We start from the raw sequence: 15,078 nt of genomic DNA, 5'->3' as shown, positions 1-15,078 counted from the left end.
ATTTGGGAAAGGAGTTCTCTTTGGACCTGATAACCCAAGGTTGTCCTCTGGTTTTCACACAAGCACCATGGTGCACACATCTCTCACACACCAACTCTACACACGTACACAAACAAGAAAGCCAGAGCAGGAAGAAAGGGAAGGAGAGAGGGATGATGGGTGTGTAGCTTTCTCAGACAAAACAAGGGGGGAATCCTTAACTCCTCTGGGTGGGAAGAAGGAACTTGTGATTCTTCCTGCCTCAGCTTCCGTAACTGGCTGTCGAATTCCATTTCTGCAGCTGTGAGGAAATACCTGAACAAAAGCAACAGGTTTGGAGAAAGGGTTGGTCTGGCTCACAATTCCAGGCAGTGGCCCCATCACAGCCACAGGCAGGAGCAGAGAGGAACGGCTTGATGCACGCTGGTGCTCAGCTCCCTCCTTCACATGCAGTCCAGGCCCAGTCCAACGGTGCTGCCCACACTTGGGAAGGGTTGTCCCATGTCACTTAACCTAATTAAGGGTATCCTCACAGACATGCCCACAGGCCCACCTGCTCTATCAAAAGTTCATTTAGACTCTCTTTTTTTATACTTTTTAAGATTTATCCTTTTTCTTGTTTCTTTTGTTTTTCATGACAAGGTTTCTCCCTGTAGCCTTGGCTGTCCTGAACTTGCTTTGTAGACCTGGTTAGCCTGGAACTCACAGCGATTCACCTGCCTCTGCCTTGAGGAGTGCTGGGATTAAAGGCATGTGCTACCACACCCAGCTCAAAATTTTATTCTTTTTGTTTGTTTGATTGTGTTTTTGTTTTTTGAGACAGAGTTTCTCCGTGTAGCCCTGGCTGTCCTGGAATTCACTCTGTAAATCAAGCTGGGCTTGTATCCTGAAATCCATTGCCTCTGCTTCTCAAGTGCTGGTATTAAAGGAGTGTGCCACCACCACTGGCCATTTTTTTTTTAAACTTTTTATTGGTTCTTTGTGAATTTCACATTACGCAACCCAATCTTGCTCATCTCCCCATCCCCTGTACCTGCCCTCCACCCTTGCAATCTGCTCCCTAAAAAGTAAAAAAAAAAAAATCTCATTGTGGAAGTTGCAGTGTGTCACAGTGTCTCACACAGTATACCCTTTTGTCCACATTCTCTGCTTGCACATCCTTATTACAATGAGTCATTAGTCTGGTTCGAGGCCTCTGGTTTCTGCTATACTATCCATACTGAATCTTCACTGGAACTCCATTCAGATATTCTGTTGTTGCCCGGTGTCATGGAGATCCAGTAATTTTGGATCTTATAACCAGCCCCTTCACATGTTCCAGCAGTTCATAGATGGAGTAGATGTTGGGGTGGGCCAACTCAAAGCCCTGGATTTGGTCCTGAGAGGTAGCTGAGCTGGTCAGCCTGCCAGCTCCAGCTCTCCACCCCCAGGGCAAGCTCTCCATCCCTGCCCTGCCTAGGTCATTCAGTGCTTCCACCAGCAAGAGACAGGGACAGTTCTGCTCTCATGCCCCTGGGGCCAGCTCATCCATGCCCACACCATCAGGGCAAGCTTTACTGTGCTACTCATGTGAGGTGCAGGGCTCACTCTCCCAAGTACTTCAACCTGTGAGGGGAAGGGCCAGCTCTCCTGTTCTCATGCCTTGAGGACCAGCTCTCCTGCCTGCTGCAGGTGGCAAGGGGGTTGGGGAAGACATCTGTCTTCATCCGTGCTGCCAAATGGAAGATTCATGGCAGCGCCAGCTCTCCCATGCTCATGCTCTTGGGACCAGCTCACCTACAACTCCAGAAACCAGGGTCAGCTCTATTGTGCTTCCTGGGCAATGTGCGGGCCTCCTCTCCCAAGCACTGCAGCTGGTGAGGGGCAGGATCAGCTCTCCTGCTGTAGAGCCCTCAGGAACAGCACTCCCATGATGCCCAGGTGAGGGGTGGGGCCATTTTGCACAGCCTTTAGATATCAACATGGCCACAGACGCAGACATGGTCCTCAGGGGCATCATAGGCCAGGACCTCACCGTGGCCATTGGTGGCATCACTGGCTTCTCACCTCACCTCACTACCCTCGAGTCTCCAGTTCTGCCTCTCTTCAGTGTGCATACATCCTTCTGCTTCTCTTTCTCTTCCATTTTCCCACCATTCTCTTGCTCCTCTTAGTGGTGTCCAGGGTCTCTAGGGCCATCTTAGGAGTGCTATGTCCTGCCTGTGCAGTACGGCACTGAACGGGGGTCATCTTGTGTGTGGTCTGCCCACCGGTGCCTCCGCTGCTCCGGACTTGTGGTCATCTCAGGCTAGCTTCCTGTCTGGTCCCATGGTGGCTGTCTTGGGCTCTTGGAATTACATGGTCCCTGGAGGGGATCATCTTGTTTTGGGCCTGTTCCCCAATAAATTTTTTTTAAGTTAACTGTTCGATACTTTATCTTTTTTTTTTTTTTCTCCCTTTAGGTTTCTCAAACCAGTAATATTCACAAGAACTAAATTTGACGTCTATGCAAAAGCTTCCCTGTAACACATGCATACGATACAATCTTCTACTTGTCATTCCTTAATATCTACCTCCCTGAATTTTCATAGATTTTTGTTTTGTTTTTTTTTTTTTTAAGATTTATTTATTTATTTATTTATTTATTTATTATGTATGCAGGGTTCTGCCTGCATGTGTGCCTGCACACTAGAAGAGGGCACCAGATCTCATTATAGGTGGTTATAAGCCACTATGTGGTTGCTGGGAATTGAACTCAGGAACTCTGGAAAAGCAGCCAGAACGCTTAACCTCTGAGCCATCTCTCCAGCCTGTTTCGCAAAGTTTAACTATAATGTATACACTGGCTATAGCATACAATAAAACAGCACACAAAATTTTGTTCTTATTATGAAGTGTGGTGTGAATTAACCTTTTCAACACCAACTCTTAAGACTCAATGCCATATATATATACATACATACATACACATATGGCAAGGCATCTAGGAACTTACAGAACAACTGCAAATCTTTGTTCAAAGACTGAGAGACTTCCAGTTTCTGTCCTACAGTTAGTCCCAGGACTCCCTTTAAATATTCCAAACATGGGTGGGGAGACGGCTCAGTGAATACGAGCACTTGCTATGCACCTAGAGCTGAGTTCAGACCCCCTGCCACCTGTGCAGAAAGCTGGGCATGGCTGGGCATGCCTACGACCCCAGCACTTGGGGGATCGTGCTTTGGCCACCAGCATGGGTTACACGGTCAGCTCCAGGTTTAATGAAAGACCCTGCTTGATAAATAAGACAGAAAGAGATGCAGGACGCTTCACATTGCCCTCTGAACTCACATAGGCAACAACAAAAGACTCCAGACAAAAACCTTTGTAATGGTATTAGCAATCAGTTACACCAAGAAGATAGTTGCCTCAATCTGGAAATAAGAGTTCCATTAGTAGGGGGAGCTTGAGAACTCTAGACAGTGCCTGAATGAGGTCCGGCAGTCTAGGCTAACTAGATAGAAAGGGCCAGGTAAACAGGGATGAAGGGTTAGCTTCACTGACCTGACTTTGCTCCAGGTCTTGGCGGCCTCCAAGAGTGCTCTTAAATCAGGTTACACACTACCTACCAATAATACTTTCTCTAGCCTACAAGTTCTTTGGGAGTGAAAATTAGAAAGTTAGTTTGAATCTTCATTCCAATTAAATTATTCACAACTAACCCGAAATGACAGCCAGTTTTAGGACTTTTTAGACTCTCACCAAAATTACATTTATTTATATATACTATATGGAGTGGAAATTCACAGCAGTCAGTCTTTTGTTCAAATATAAGATTTATAAAATCAATAAATTTCATTTTGAAAAGGGTGTTTTGTTAAATTACAAAGTTTTTCAAGACAGGCCTATTCAGCAAAATTCAATACTACTCCCCTAGTATTTTATAAATGGATTTTTCTTCAATTTATATCCATTTTCTATGGCTTATGGACCCATCCATACTCTCCACATTTAGAATCAAAGATTCCCTTCTGAAGAGATCATAATTCCAAGGTAAAACATGGTCCAAGTTCCTGAATTCCCACTTTCTCTTCACTCTTGAATATGTATCTGTGAAATCTGAAGAAAATATAATCCCACTGATTATGGACTGTGGCTACCTTCTAATAAATTGAGGATTATGAGGAAAGAGAGAAGCAAAATATGTCCAATGGGACGACCTAGCTGTGTTGTAAAGTTATTCAGAATTATCTCAGGTACATGTTCTGTGGAGTCTTTGCCTCGGCTCTTAATTTCTTTATGAAGACAAAACTACTCTGTTGGTATAATGTTCTTTTGGAATGTATACACTTTACCCTTGTTCATTCAAATGTTGATTTCTCTCCCCCACTCTCTGGTTTCAATACAGACATTACCTTGTGATACTTATTCTAAGCATCACCTGTCTCAACTTTGCGTAAACATCCATAATAAAATAACCAGCCACAATGTTGAGCAATAGAGAAGGAGTAGGCAGGAGAGGGGAGGAGCCAGAGGACAGGAAAAGAGTGAAAGAGTGGGAGGCAAAAGGGCAGGGGCAGAACTAGGAGAGCAGAGCTGGAGGACAGACCTTTGAACAACAATGAACCAGGCCTAAGATTTCACAAAAAGCAAGTATAATGGGTAAAATCTAAATGTTAGGAAACTATGAGGGCTTGGAGGTTTAAGAGGGAGTAATTATTGCCCGGCCTTGTGTTCTAATTAAATAAACCCAGTCTGTGTGGTGATTTGTGTATACAGCTGTTTTTAACAGCAGCTTTACCAGAAGATATGTCAACAGTAAATATTAATAGCCTGCAACAGTACTCATTTTAAAAGGAGCAGCTGGACTTTTGGCAAGTGACTTGAAGGTAAGTCCATTCGGTGTTTTACAGTCTTCATTAATAACGACCAGGGCTGTGAAATCTCTTGCATTGCACTGTGGGGTAATTGTCTTTTTTTAAGAGCCATTCCTCTTCTGTAGTAAACATGTAAACATGGTGTAACTGTTGAGAGCCGCTCCAAGCTGTACTGTTCCCCCAGGAGGTCTATCCGATGTTGTTACGAGAATCATAGGAGGTGTCTCTGTGTTGACGTAAGAAGCAAATTCATCTGTAGCTTCCACACAAACCACCTCTTCACCATTGGGATCCACCATGGTTTTATTGTAGACTGGCTGACTGTCAATGGTCGTGGGTAAAGGCTTTGGTAGAGCCTTATCACCAAGAGCCCCTTTTTTAAGTTTGTTTTTTTTTTTTTTTTCCTAAGCTGCACACCTTTCCTTTGGCTGCTGCTGTTTCCACTGTGTGAGCATCAAGGGTCCCTGCAGTTTGTTCTTAATCTCCAAGATACTGAAGCCTGGAGGGAAGGCAGCTGCTTTGGCGGGCTGCACCTGCCTCTCTGACACTGCACCGCTCAAGACTGCGGCCTCCTGAGGCTCTTCGGTGGCGCTTTCCTCTTCGAGCCTCTCTTGCCGCCCCTGCCACTCTTCTCCCTGACCTTCGCCAGGTTGCTTCTGTACATTTTATGTTGTGTGTGTGAACGAGTTCTCTGCAGCTACGTGCAGCACACACATGGCTGCTGGATCCCGTAGAACTGGCGTTATAGATGGCTGTGAGCCACCATGCGGGTGTTGAAATTGAACCTGGGTCCTCTGCAAAAGCAACAAGTCCTCTTAACCATTAAACCATCTCCGCAGACCTCTCACTGAGACTCACTTCCCAGGGGATTCTACATCATGTCAATTTAACAGTTAAAACTAACCTTCACATAGGATTATGGCGTCAGAACTGGTGGCCTGAGTCTTGAACCCTGAGTGTCACCCTCCTGCTCATACTCATAAAAGTCTTTTAAGAAACGAATTTTAAAGCTTGGCACAATGGTGCTCACCTGTAACCCCAGGGGGGGAAAACACTTACAAATTACGTTACAATATTTTTTTTTCTGGTTTTTTCAAGACAGGGTTTCTCTGTGTAGCCCTGGCTGTCCTGGAACACACTCTGTAGACCAGGCTGGCCTGGAACTCAGAGATCCACCTGCTTCTGCCTCCCAACTGCTAGGATTAAAGGTATGCGCCATCACTGCCCACTTTATTTATGTATTTAAATTTTCCCTGTTAAATTCTTATTTTATGTATATAGATGCTTTGCCTGCATGTATGTGCAGCGCCTGCATGTGTGTATGTGCAGCGCCTGTGGAGGCCAGATCCTCTGGACCTGAGTTACAGCGGATTGTGAGCCACCTCACAATGTGGGAATTGAACCCAGGTCCTCTAGAAAAGCAATCAGTGCTCTCAGTCACCGAGCCATCTTTCCAATCCCTGATCAAAAGCCAGAGCACTGCTCCTGTTTGTCTGTTTGTTTTGTTTTGATGAGATGGGTTTCCCCTGTCTGTCTTAGAACTTGCTATGCAGACCAGGCTGGACTGGAACTCACTGAGATCTTCCCAGGGCTGGGATTAAAGATGTACACCACCAGATCCCACTGACTCCTATTGTTTGTACTTTTCTGGGGCCCTGGGATTGAGAATGCCTCTAGAGGGGGGTGTCTGTTCTGGAGATAATTAGCATGGCTCCTCCATCCAACAGTGTATCTAGACGTGACATTTAAGGGGCCATGGTTGAGAGAGGAGCACTGGCAGAAACAGTCAGGATCACACTCCCATTCCTGGGCCCATGATGTTGTCTGCTTTGTGCTCCTTAGTGTGTGGGTCTGAAATACCCCCTCAGACCCTGCAGGCTTGTGTCTGAATACTCAGTCCCTAGACTGTGTGTCTTCTCTGGGATTTCTCAAACTTTTAAGAAGGGGGGCAAGGTTGGTGACCCAGAGCTGGCTTTTGAGGAGGACCACATGGTTCCACTTGTGGCCTGAGCTGTTCACCAAGCTTCTCAGATATGAACGCCAGCACCTTCATGTACTGGAAGTTTGGGTTTCTTTAAAAACTCAGTTATGTTATGTATATGCTTTTGTTTTAATCCCGAGTGTGGGATATGGGCTGCTTTTAGACTGTCCACAGCTGTTAACTATGATTGCCTCCTGCAGGCTCGGAGAATGGCGTGGTCTTTGCCAGTGGCAGAGAGTTTAATCCTGAAGACTCTGAGAGGGTATAAATGCCAGAGCACTGAGAGGAACGGGAGTCAGAGGAGGAAAAAGGCTGCTGCTAGTTCATCCTGCTGCTGTTTGCCGTACTGCTGGATATCCTGACTACGAAGACTGGACTTGCACCAAGGAACTAAGTCTAAACTAAGTCCCTTTTCCCCATGAACCTTCTTTTGAACCTTCTTTCTCTCCTATCTAGTGTTTAGGGGTTGAAGGGAGGTAGAGGTGTAAGAACGAAATGCAAATAAAGTAGATAAAAGTTCGCCTACACCTTCAAGTGCTTGTTATCACAGCCAGGCTGTTCCAGACACCATGCCTTCCCTGCCCTGTGAGCTGAAACCTCCCTCCCTCTCATCACAGCAATGAGGATGCGAAGCTAATCCTGACATACGAGAAGGGGAGCAGAGAACCCCTTTGTTTGCAAATTATTCCTCCCCCCTATAGTACCACTTCATGGGGGCTGGAGAATTTGCTCCCTGGTTAAGAGCACTTGTTGCTCTTGCAGAGGACCCAGGATGATCCCCAGCATCCATATCAGGGTTCACAACCATCTGTAACTCAAGTTCTAGGGGACCTGCTCTCTCTGGACCTCCTCGGGTATCAGACACACTCGTGTTCTACACACATATATGCAAGAAAAGACATCTTAAAAAAAAAAAAAAATCCCTGCTTGGAGGGAGGGTGGAGGGTGGTAGGAACCAGTAAGTTCAGAAAGCTACAAATTCAAAAGACCCCCTCCCCCAGGTTACAGAATCCATAACGAATTGCTAAGAGAGAGGAGACTCTTTCAGAGCTGCCTGCAAGCTGTAACAGGGGCTCCCAGGATACAGCTTTCATGAGTCATCGCCTGTGCTGAGGCAGATTTTCCAGTAAAGAAGTTGCCTTTGAGTGACCCATGCTCTTCAAAGTAAGCCCAAGAAACTCACTGGTTTCCCAGCTATATTTGGGTGGGGTCGTTTCTCCAGGCTGCCACCAGTGCCTTGTCTGGGGTGAACAGACACCTGTCCACATCATCCCATAAAAAGCTACACAACACCTTTACCTGCACAAATGCAAATGCTGAGGGTCAGGCTGGCCCAGGGCTAGGGATTGTACTGTTGATCAGAAAATAAAGGCGTGAAAATGGTAAAGGGTGGTAACGGGCAGGGGTGGCTGGTGGCACACGTTCAGCTACTTCCACGTTTCCAGCGGTAGTGTGCAAGGCCTCACCTGGCCACCCAGAGACATGCCAAACAGGAGAGACGGCCCACCAGTCTGACTAGGAGACCCGGGCCAGAGCGGGGAAAGGCTGAGTTGGCTTCTTTCTAGGCTAAGGGAACCTGAGTGTTCTGTGAGCAAAGCCCTTGCGTTGTGTCTGGCCTCACATACTCTGGAGGTGGTGGGTGTCTCTCCTCTACGGAATGGGCTTGATGAAGTGGTGCCCCTGGGAAAACAGGTCTGAGACACTGGTCAACATAAAACAAGATTAAATGTCAGGAAACACCTTCATGTTTCCTCCGTCTCTCTGCTCAGGACCAAGGCCAGTGTCTGAGACAATGACAGCACTCAGGTCCTAAAGGCCCCGTGAGGAAGCGCGCTAGGGACGCTGGCACCTACAGAGGTGGGTGAATACTCCAGACATCTGTGCACAGGGGTGCACAAACACCTGTTCCTACTCCCATGTGCTCTCTGACATGCTGTATTTTAAAAAGACAAAAACAAGTCCCAAAGTCAGGGTCTGGGACTTCCTGACTTGCCACAGGCAAGATAAAGGCCAGGTAGCTCCACAACCCTCACACTATATTAAAGAAGGATTTATTGGCACTGGGCCTAGCTGGGAGCTTGGCGTTTTAAGGACAGGTAGGGATATAGAGAAGTTGCATGGCCTGGGTGGGAAAGGCGGCGGGGGGGGCAGTCGGCATTGGCTGGACTTTCGGGTCAAGATGCAGGGTGCACTGTGTGCAGAGTGCATGGAGCTGGGCTCAGGGTGCACCATGTTGGTTACAGGATGCTGAGTGCACATTGTGGGTATGACGGTTAACCTTACATTTAAAAGCTTAGACTGATCGTGCTTGAGAAACCAAAAGCAAAAAAAGCCTAACATGTAAGCAAGGCCCTAGCTTGTTCGGGCTGTACGCTAGCAGGCCACTTCACTCTTCTCCAAGACATTGAAAACTATTCTTAAATTGACTGATCTTGTAAAATTTGCTGTTCTAGCAAATTTAGTCATAAGACTTACTGCTGTTTGTGCTTTTGTAATTAAACTTGTTTACTCTGCTCAAAAAGGGACTAGGACAACTGCAAGGCATGTATGTTAAAATTTAAGCTCCAGCCTACATGTAGGCAGACTACACATTATCCTGTTTTTCGCCTTTACAAGTTCTAGGCTGATCTGGCCAGAAGCTGCAGCTTGGGAGCGCTCTCAGGTGCAGACCTGGTCCCAATCAGCCTGGGTACCAGTGTCTAAAATAAAAAGCCTCTTCTTAAAATTTATTCATGGTCATGGTGAATCTCTGAGCAACTCCAAACCCGTAACAGTAGGGTGCACGGAGCAGAATGTGTGCCTGAGCTCCGGGGCAGGGACAGGCTCTCTAGAAGGGGAACTCGCAGACGAAGTAGAGGCGCCGCTCGCAGTCATGATCCCACCAGGTACCGTCGTCCGAGGCCTGCGCCACGCAGTTCTCCAGGACGCCGCCATTGGGCTGATCCGGGCTGAATGGATGTGATGCCGCACTAGGCTGAGCACCGGACTCCAGGCTGGATGCGCGGTGCCAGGCGAAGAAGGACACGCGCTGGCCGTTCTCGAAAAGGTAGAGCCCTTCCGAGCGCCGGTCGTGCACCCCCAGCCACACCGGCCAGTTGTAGGGGGCGAGGGCAGCGCGTAGGTACCGGCCTAGCGCATCCATCTGCTGGCGGTCCGCAGGCTGAGCTAGGCTCCCGCCCCGCGCCTTGCACCGCGCCTGTGCGGCCGCCTGTGTCTCGAAGTCTCGCGAGAGCAGGAAGCACTTGTGGCCTAGGCGCAGGCCCTTCAGGCAGCCTGTGTGTAGGGTGAGGCGGAGTCAGAACGTAGTGGGCAGGAGGGGGCGGAGCCAGAGCTAGGCCTTTAGGTGATCAATGAGGTGGAACCAAGGTTGCCAGAGTCAGGAGAGGGCGGGGCAGGTAGGTAGAGGGAGGAGCCAGAGCAGTGGAGCGGCGCCTGAGGGTAGAGGGCGGGATCAGGTGAAGGCGGGTTAGATGAAGCATGGCCAGTGAGGTGGAGGCAGGCCCACTGGGGGCGGGGCCAAAACGCGGATGCCGGAGAGACCAAAGAGCAGAGCCGGGGCTGCAGGGGGCGTCGCCACAGCGTTAGGAGCTCAAAGAGGGCAGAGTCAAAGTTAGAACTGCTGTGCCCAGGAAGACCAAGACGGTGCTGCTGGAGGCGTGGCTAAAAGGAGAGAGCCCTTAAGTGGTCGAAACTATAATCAGGAGGAGCCAAAGCACTGAGGACAAAGAGGGCGTGGACAGTAGGAGGGGTTAGAACTTCATTGACCAATGAGGCCTGGCCAGGCTGTCAAGGGCAGGGCCAAAGCATTTGTAGGTGGAAAAATGTGGGTCCAGGGAAGCCTTGTTAGAGCCGCAGTGTCTAATGAGGCGGAGCCAGGGCCTTTGGAGGGCGTGGCTAGGGCGTAGGCGGTTCCAGACAATGGGTGGGGCTTTCAGGGTGTGGCACAGGTTGAAGCCGAGTCTCACCCACCTCACGATCTAGCTCCAGATGTGCCAACACATCCCAGTTCTGTGTGGGTCTTCTGGTATCCTGACACCCGTGGTCCCCAGGCCCCCTCTCCCATCCAGGCCCTCTTGGTGCTGCAGAGACTCACCCTCCAAGCGGCCGTGCTCCTGCTCAGCACGGACCTGTGCCTCCTTCAGGGCTTGCACGGAGTCGCCGGTGTCTCTCGCAGCATTCCTCAGTTGCCGCAGCCCCTGGGTCAGCTCAACCACACGGGTGTCCAAACCGTGCAAACGGACGTGCAATTGGTGGAGGCCTGCATCCAGGCTAGCCAAGCGGCCCACTGTGAAAGGACAGAATGCTCAACTGGAGCCACAGTCAGGGGCCCTCAGAACATGGGAGGGCATGGCTCTCTAACTCCCAAGAGGGGGATGCATCCAGGCGATCTGGACCATATAGATGAAGTTCAGTGGTTTGGGCTCTGGACAGGCACATCTCGGGGCCTGGGGCTCCTCTGATGTGCCTGGCCTCCGGATGGGTCAGTGATTGAAAGACAGGCCATCCTGGCTTCTGGGTACTCACAGATGTAAGTGATGGCGTCCTCGGGTGTGGGAGAAGGGCTGGGGAAAGGACTGGGTCTAGAAGAAGGTGCTGTGGTGTTTTCCTCTTCCTCTTCTTCCCCTTGGGTCTCCTTGGTCCCCCAGACCCCTTTGCCTTCAGGATTTTCAGCAAGATTATCCTTATTTCCCACTCCAGGGGGCCGCCCTAGGGCCTCCTGTAGGTTCTGCAGAGAACGCATGTCAGTCTCCTTCCTACCTCCCCTCTCAGCGATTTCTCTGAACCCATTGCCCCATCTAAGCCCCGTTACTTTTCTTTGCCCATCTCTACAACCTTCATCGCAAGCCCACAGTGCTCCTCCAACACTCACCTTCAACATCAGTGACTCCCGTTCTCGCTCCTCCTCCAGAGCACCTCCCCAGCCTCCCTCCCACTCCCTCCCAAGACCCCTGGCTCCATGGCCAAAACCCAAAATCTGAGGGACCACTAGGGCCCCCAAGAGCCAAGCTGCCTGCATCCAGCTGGGCTTCCAGCAGCAAACTAGTAGAGGTCAGAATGCCTGGGGTAGAAGTGGGGTGTCAGACTGGAGACTGTCCCAGTCCTGTGCACAGATCACCAGCCCCTTGATCCTTTTCCCTGCCTTTCTCTTCTGACTCCCCTCCTGGTCTGCTCTGTCCCAACTTTTGGTCTCCTCAGCTTCTCTTGGTGTGTCTCTCCGCCCCTCTTGGCTTCCAGGAGGCTCTGCCTCTGTGGCCGGAAACCTCCAACGTTCCAAAGCCTGATCCTGCCTTGGTCTCCCCACACCCAACCCTTGCTACTTTCCAGACTTCTGCCTTTCTTGCCACCCTTTTGCAAGTACAAGCACTTAGATAGACAGAAGAAAGATGGAGGTAGTTCTCCAGGGCATTCTTGATACTGGCAGGCTTCAGCCTTGGTCCAGGAGCCTTCTCAGAAAAAAGCAGGCCACGATAGGATGCTGCCTTTTGGCTCTTCCCTTCTCCCTCTCTTGGCCATTACCGAGGGGGCAGACTGCAGAGTATGCTGAGGTTGTTATTATCCTGTGGTCACCACTTACCACATGGCCTAGTGAAGGGACTCCTCTACCATTCCCAGGCTCCAGGGCTCTCCCAACCCCCACCCAGATGGCCTATCCGTGGCCCTCCCAGCCCTTGTATGTGCCTGCTTGTGGGCACATGTGTGAGCAGCATGCATGTGTGTCCCTTGAAAGGTGTAACTCCGAGATTCTCCTGCAGGCCAGGCCCTGAGCAGGCTGACATGGGGTGGGAAGCGGTGGCGGGTCCCCCATCAAGGGAGAAGAAGGGGTTAACAGTCAGAGCAGGTATCTCCAGGAAGTGTGCCGAGCAAGCCCCAGGCTCTGAAGAGAGAACATTCTGCAAGCTGCCTCATCCCAGCCTAGACCACTGCAGTCCCCTCCCCTGCTCCCCCTCCTTCCACAGAGCCCCTCCAATCTGGGCTGCTTGCCTGCCGCAGCCAGAGCAATCCTTCCAAACCATAAATCAGATCGCATTACTCCCCACGCCCCTGCTTCCTCACCTTCCCATCAGAAGCAGGAGAGAAGCCAAACCTGGGGCTCGGTCCTCAGTGCAGCATGCAGGGCTGGGGCCTGGGAGAGAACCATTTTCTGCAGTCTCACCCTCGCCTCTCACCCTCCTCCTCCTCCTCTGTGTCCTCCCTAGCCTGTTCCGCCATCCGAACCCTTCCCTCAGCTCCTTGTTACTGGAGCTCCAGCTCCGACCGCCATGAAATGCTTTCCTGAAATGCCCTCTTTTCTTCTAGGTGTCATCTGACCGGTTTAGTCACCTTTGTCTCTTGCAAGGCATGGACTTGGGGGGACTTCTGCATCCCCTAGTCAAAACAGGGCTTCCTACCACCTAGTAGGTGCTCAGTTAAGCTGCTGAATAAGGCCACTGTTCTAGCAGAGTAACAACAGCTTCGTCAAAGGCCTTAAAGACAGACTTTTGTGATAAGGTTGCACCTCAGTTCTCAAGGTGTCTGCCTGAGTGGAGGTGCTGAGGGCAGTGGGAGGATCCAAAGCCAGGAAAGCAGGAGGCTGTGCCATGCCCACTGCATGCCAGACCCATGAGTCCTGCAGGGCTTTTCCAGCTTTAGTCCAGCAGATTCTGCCAATTGATGAGACGGAGATCTAGGGGCTCAGGCTCAGGCTCAGGCAAGGAGAAAGGGAAGAAGCTCAGAGACATGGCAGCCCTGTGGAGGTCACGGGTGTGGCAGCATCTGGCGAAAGCTGCTGGCTCCACGCAGGTGCCTCACATCTGCCCTCGCTGCTGAGAGCCCCGGGGGGGGGGGGGGGCTCGGAAAGGAACACACCAGTTTTCGAGAAAGCCTGGTGCACGGAGGGCAGTGTGACCTTGGGCAGCCTTCTGGCTACCTCAGAGCCTCTCGGATGCTCGTCTGTAGCACAGAGGTCTCTCTCCGGAGGCTGGAGATCTCCATGCAGTGCAGAAAGGCCTTGTAAACTGTAGCGTGCTCCATAGCCACTCAGCGCTCTTGTCAGCACCAGTCAGCGCCAGCAGCTGTTCTCCATGGGCTCAGCTGCTCAGCACCTGGGTGGGTGCATCGATATGAGGGCTTCTCTGAGCTGGGTACCAACTCCAGCTTATCCCAGGATGCCCCAGAGAGCCTGCAGCTGAGGAGGAACCCAGAAGCTACCTAGAGCTGCCCTCTGTGGGTGCTGGTGTTTCCTAGTGGCCCTGGGGACCAGGCTGGGCAAAGTGGACCTCAGAGCTGAAGAGGGTCGAAGGATGCTGAATGAATCTGCCTTGCCTCTGAGAATGTACCGGTGCTAACTACCTGCACACAATTAGCTTTGTGTGCCCATGTGTGTGAGACTGGAGGCGATGCAGGATGAATGAGGATCAATGACCTCAGGCATGTTCTTTGGAACACCGTAGCAGGCCAGTGGAGAAAGCCTCTGTGTTCTTCACCCTTGACATCACCTCTTTATAGCTGGGTGACTAGGGACAAATTACTTAGCCTCTCTGTGCTTTGGAGGAAAGACGTCCCTGAACCTGCCACCTATCATGTACTCGGGATAGCTGCGGAGGAGGAGCTAGGAGCAGGGTGCGCAGTGGAACAGGTGCACACATCTGTGATGGACGGGGGGCGGTGAGCTCGCCAGGACAGTACACAAGGCTGGTCTTCCGTGTGCTTCTTGTGGGCAGATCTGCAGATGCAATCGGAGTATGATGTAGGTAAATCTTGCAGGGTGCTGTCCATATGCTGTGACCCGGCGTGGCATCGTAACATGAAGCTAGGTGTGTGTGTCTGGTCATGTGTACTGGGCAAGCATGCCCTAAGGAGTAGGCAGCTGTGGTATGCGTGGTTTACAGGACCAGCCTGGGGGAAGGAACATGTAGCTATCTCAGGTACTTCCGTGTGTGGGCTTATATGAAAAGTTGTGTGAGTGTACGTGTCACACACACACATTTGGGGTACAGGACAGGAATCTATAGCCCACAGCAACCGATTTGGGGATATACAGACACTGCAAATACAAGCAGCACCCCACCATGTGTAGAAAGGGTGGGGAGCGCTGTGGAAGCGGGGCTCCCCTGGGAGAAGCAGGACCCCGTGGGGATACGTGGGGATAAGCAGGGGTGGAGTCTGGGTTTGGGGGTGGGGCAGTGGAGATGAAGGGTGGAGGAGGGCGAGGGGAGGGGGCGGAGTTGCGTTGGGGGGGAGGATGGGCGAGGTTTGGGGGCGCAGGGAGGGGCGATATCTCTCTGCGGGCTCCCGGAGGGAGGG

The 15,078-nt window shown here is 50.8% G+C and overlaps 1 protein-coding gene and 1 pseudogene across 2 annotated transcripts; both read right to left on the bottom strand.

Annotated features, from left to right (window-relative positions):
• Nucleotides 1-3,343: 3,343 nt before the first annotated feature.
• Nucleotides 3,344-5,794, bottom strand: LOC132653079 (ribosome production factor 1-like; annotated as a pseudogene).
• Nucleotides 5,795-9,495: 3,701 nt separating this feature from the next.
• Clec11a (C-type lectin domain containing 11A) lies at nt 9,496-14,886 on the bottom strand. Of its 2 annotated transcripts, none has more exons than XM_060380087.1 (4): nt 12,881-14,886; nt 11,320-11,521; nt 10,889-11,080; nt 9,496-10,068 (listed from the first exon to the last, which is right to left on the bottom strand). In XM_060380087.1, the coding sequence occupies exons 1-4, from the start codon at nt 12,932-12,934 to the stop codon at nt 9,623-9,625; spliced, it is 894 nt and encodes a 297-aa protein (XP_060236070.1). In that variant the 5' UTR covers nt 12,935-14,886; the 3' UTR covers nt 9,496-9,622. The 2 variants fall into 2 exon arrangements, with proteins under 2 accessions (XP_060236070.1, XP_021483590.1); XM_021627915.2 differs by lacking the exon at nt 12,881-14,886 and adding an exon at nt 11,666-12,404.
• Between the last annotated feature and the right edge of the window lie 192 nt (nt 14,887-15,078).

The sequence above is a fragment of the Meriones unguiculatus genome, chromosome 1 (genome assembly GCF_030254825.1).
Source record: "Meriones unguiculatus strain TT.TT164.6M chromosome 1, Bangor_MerUng_6.1, whole genome shotgun sequence".
Taxonomy (NCBI): Eukaryota; Metazoa; Chordata; class Mammalia; order Rodentia; family Muridae; genus Meriones; species Meriones unguiculatus.
This window is presented reverse-complemented; position numbering and strand designations above follow the sequence as displayed.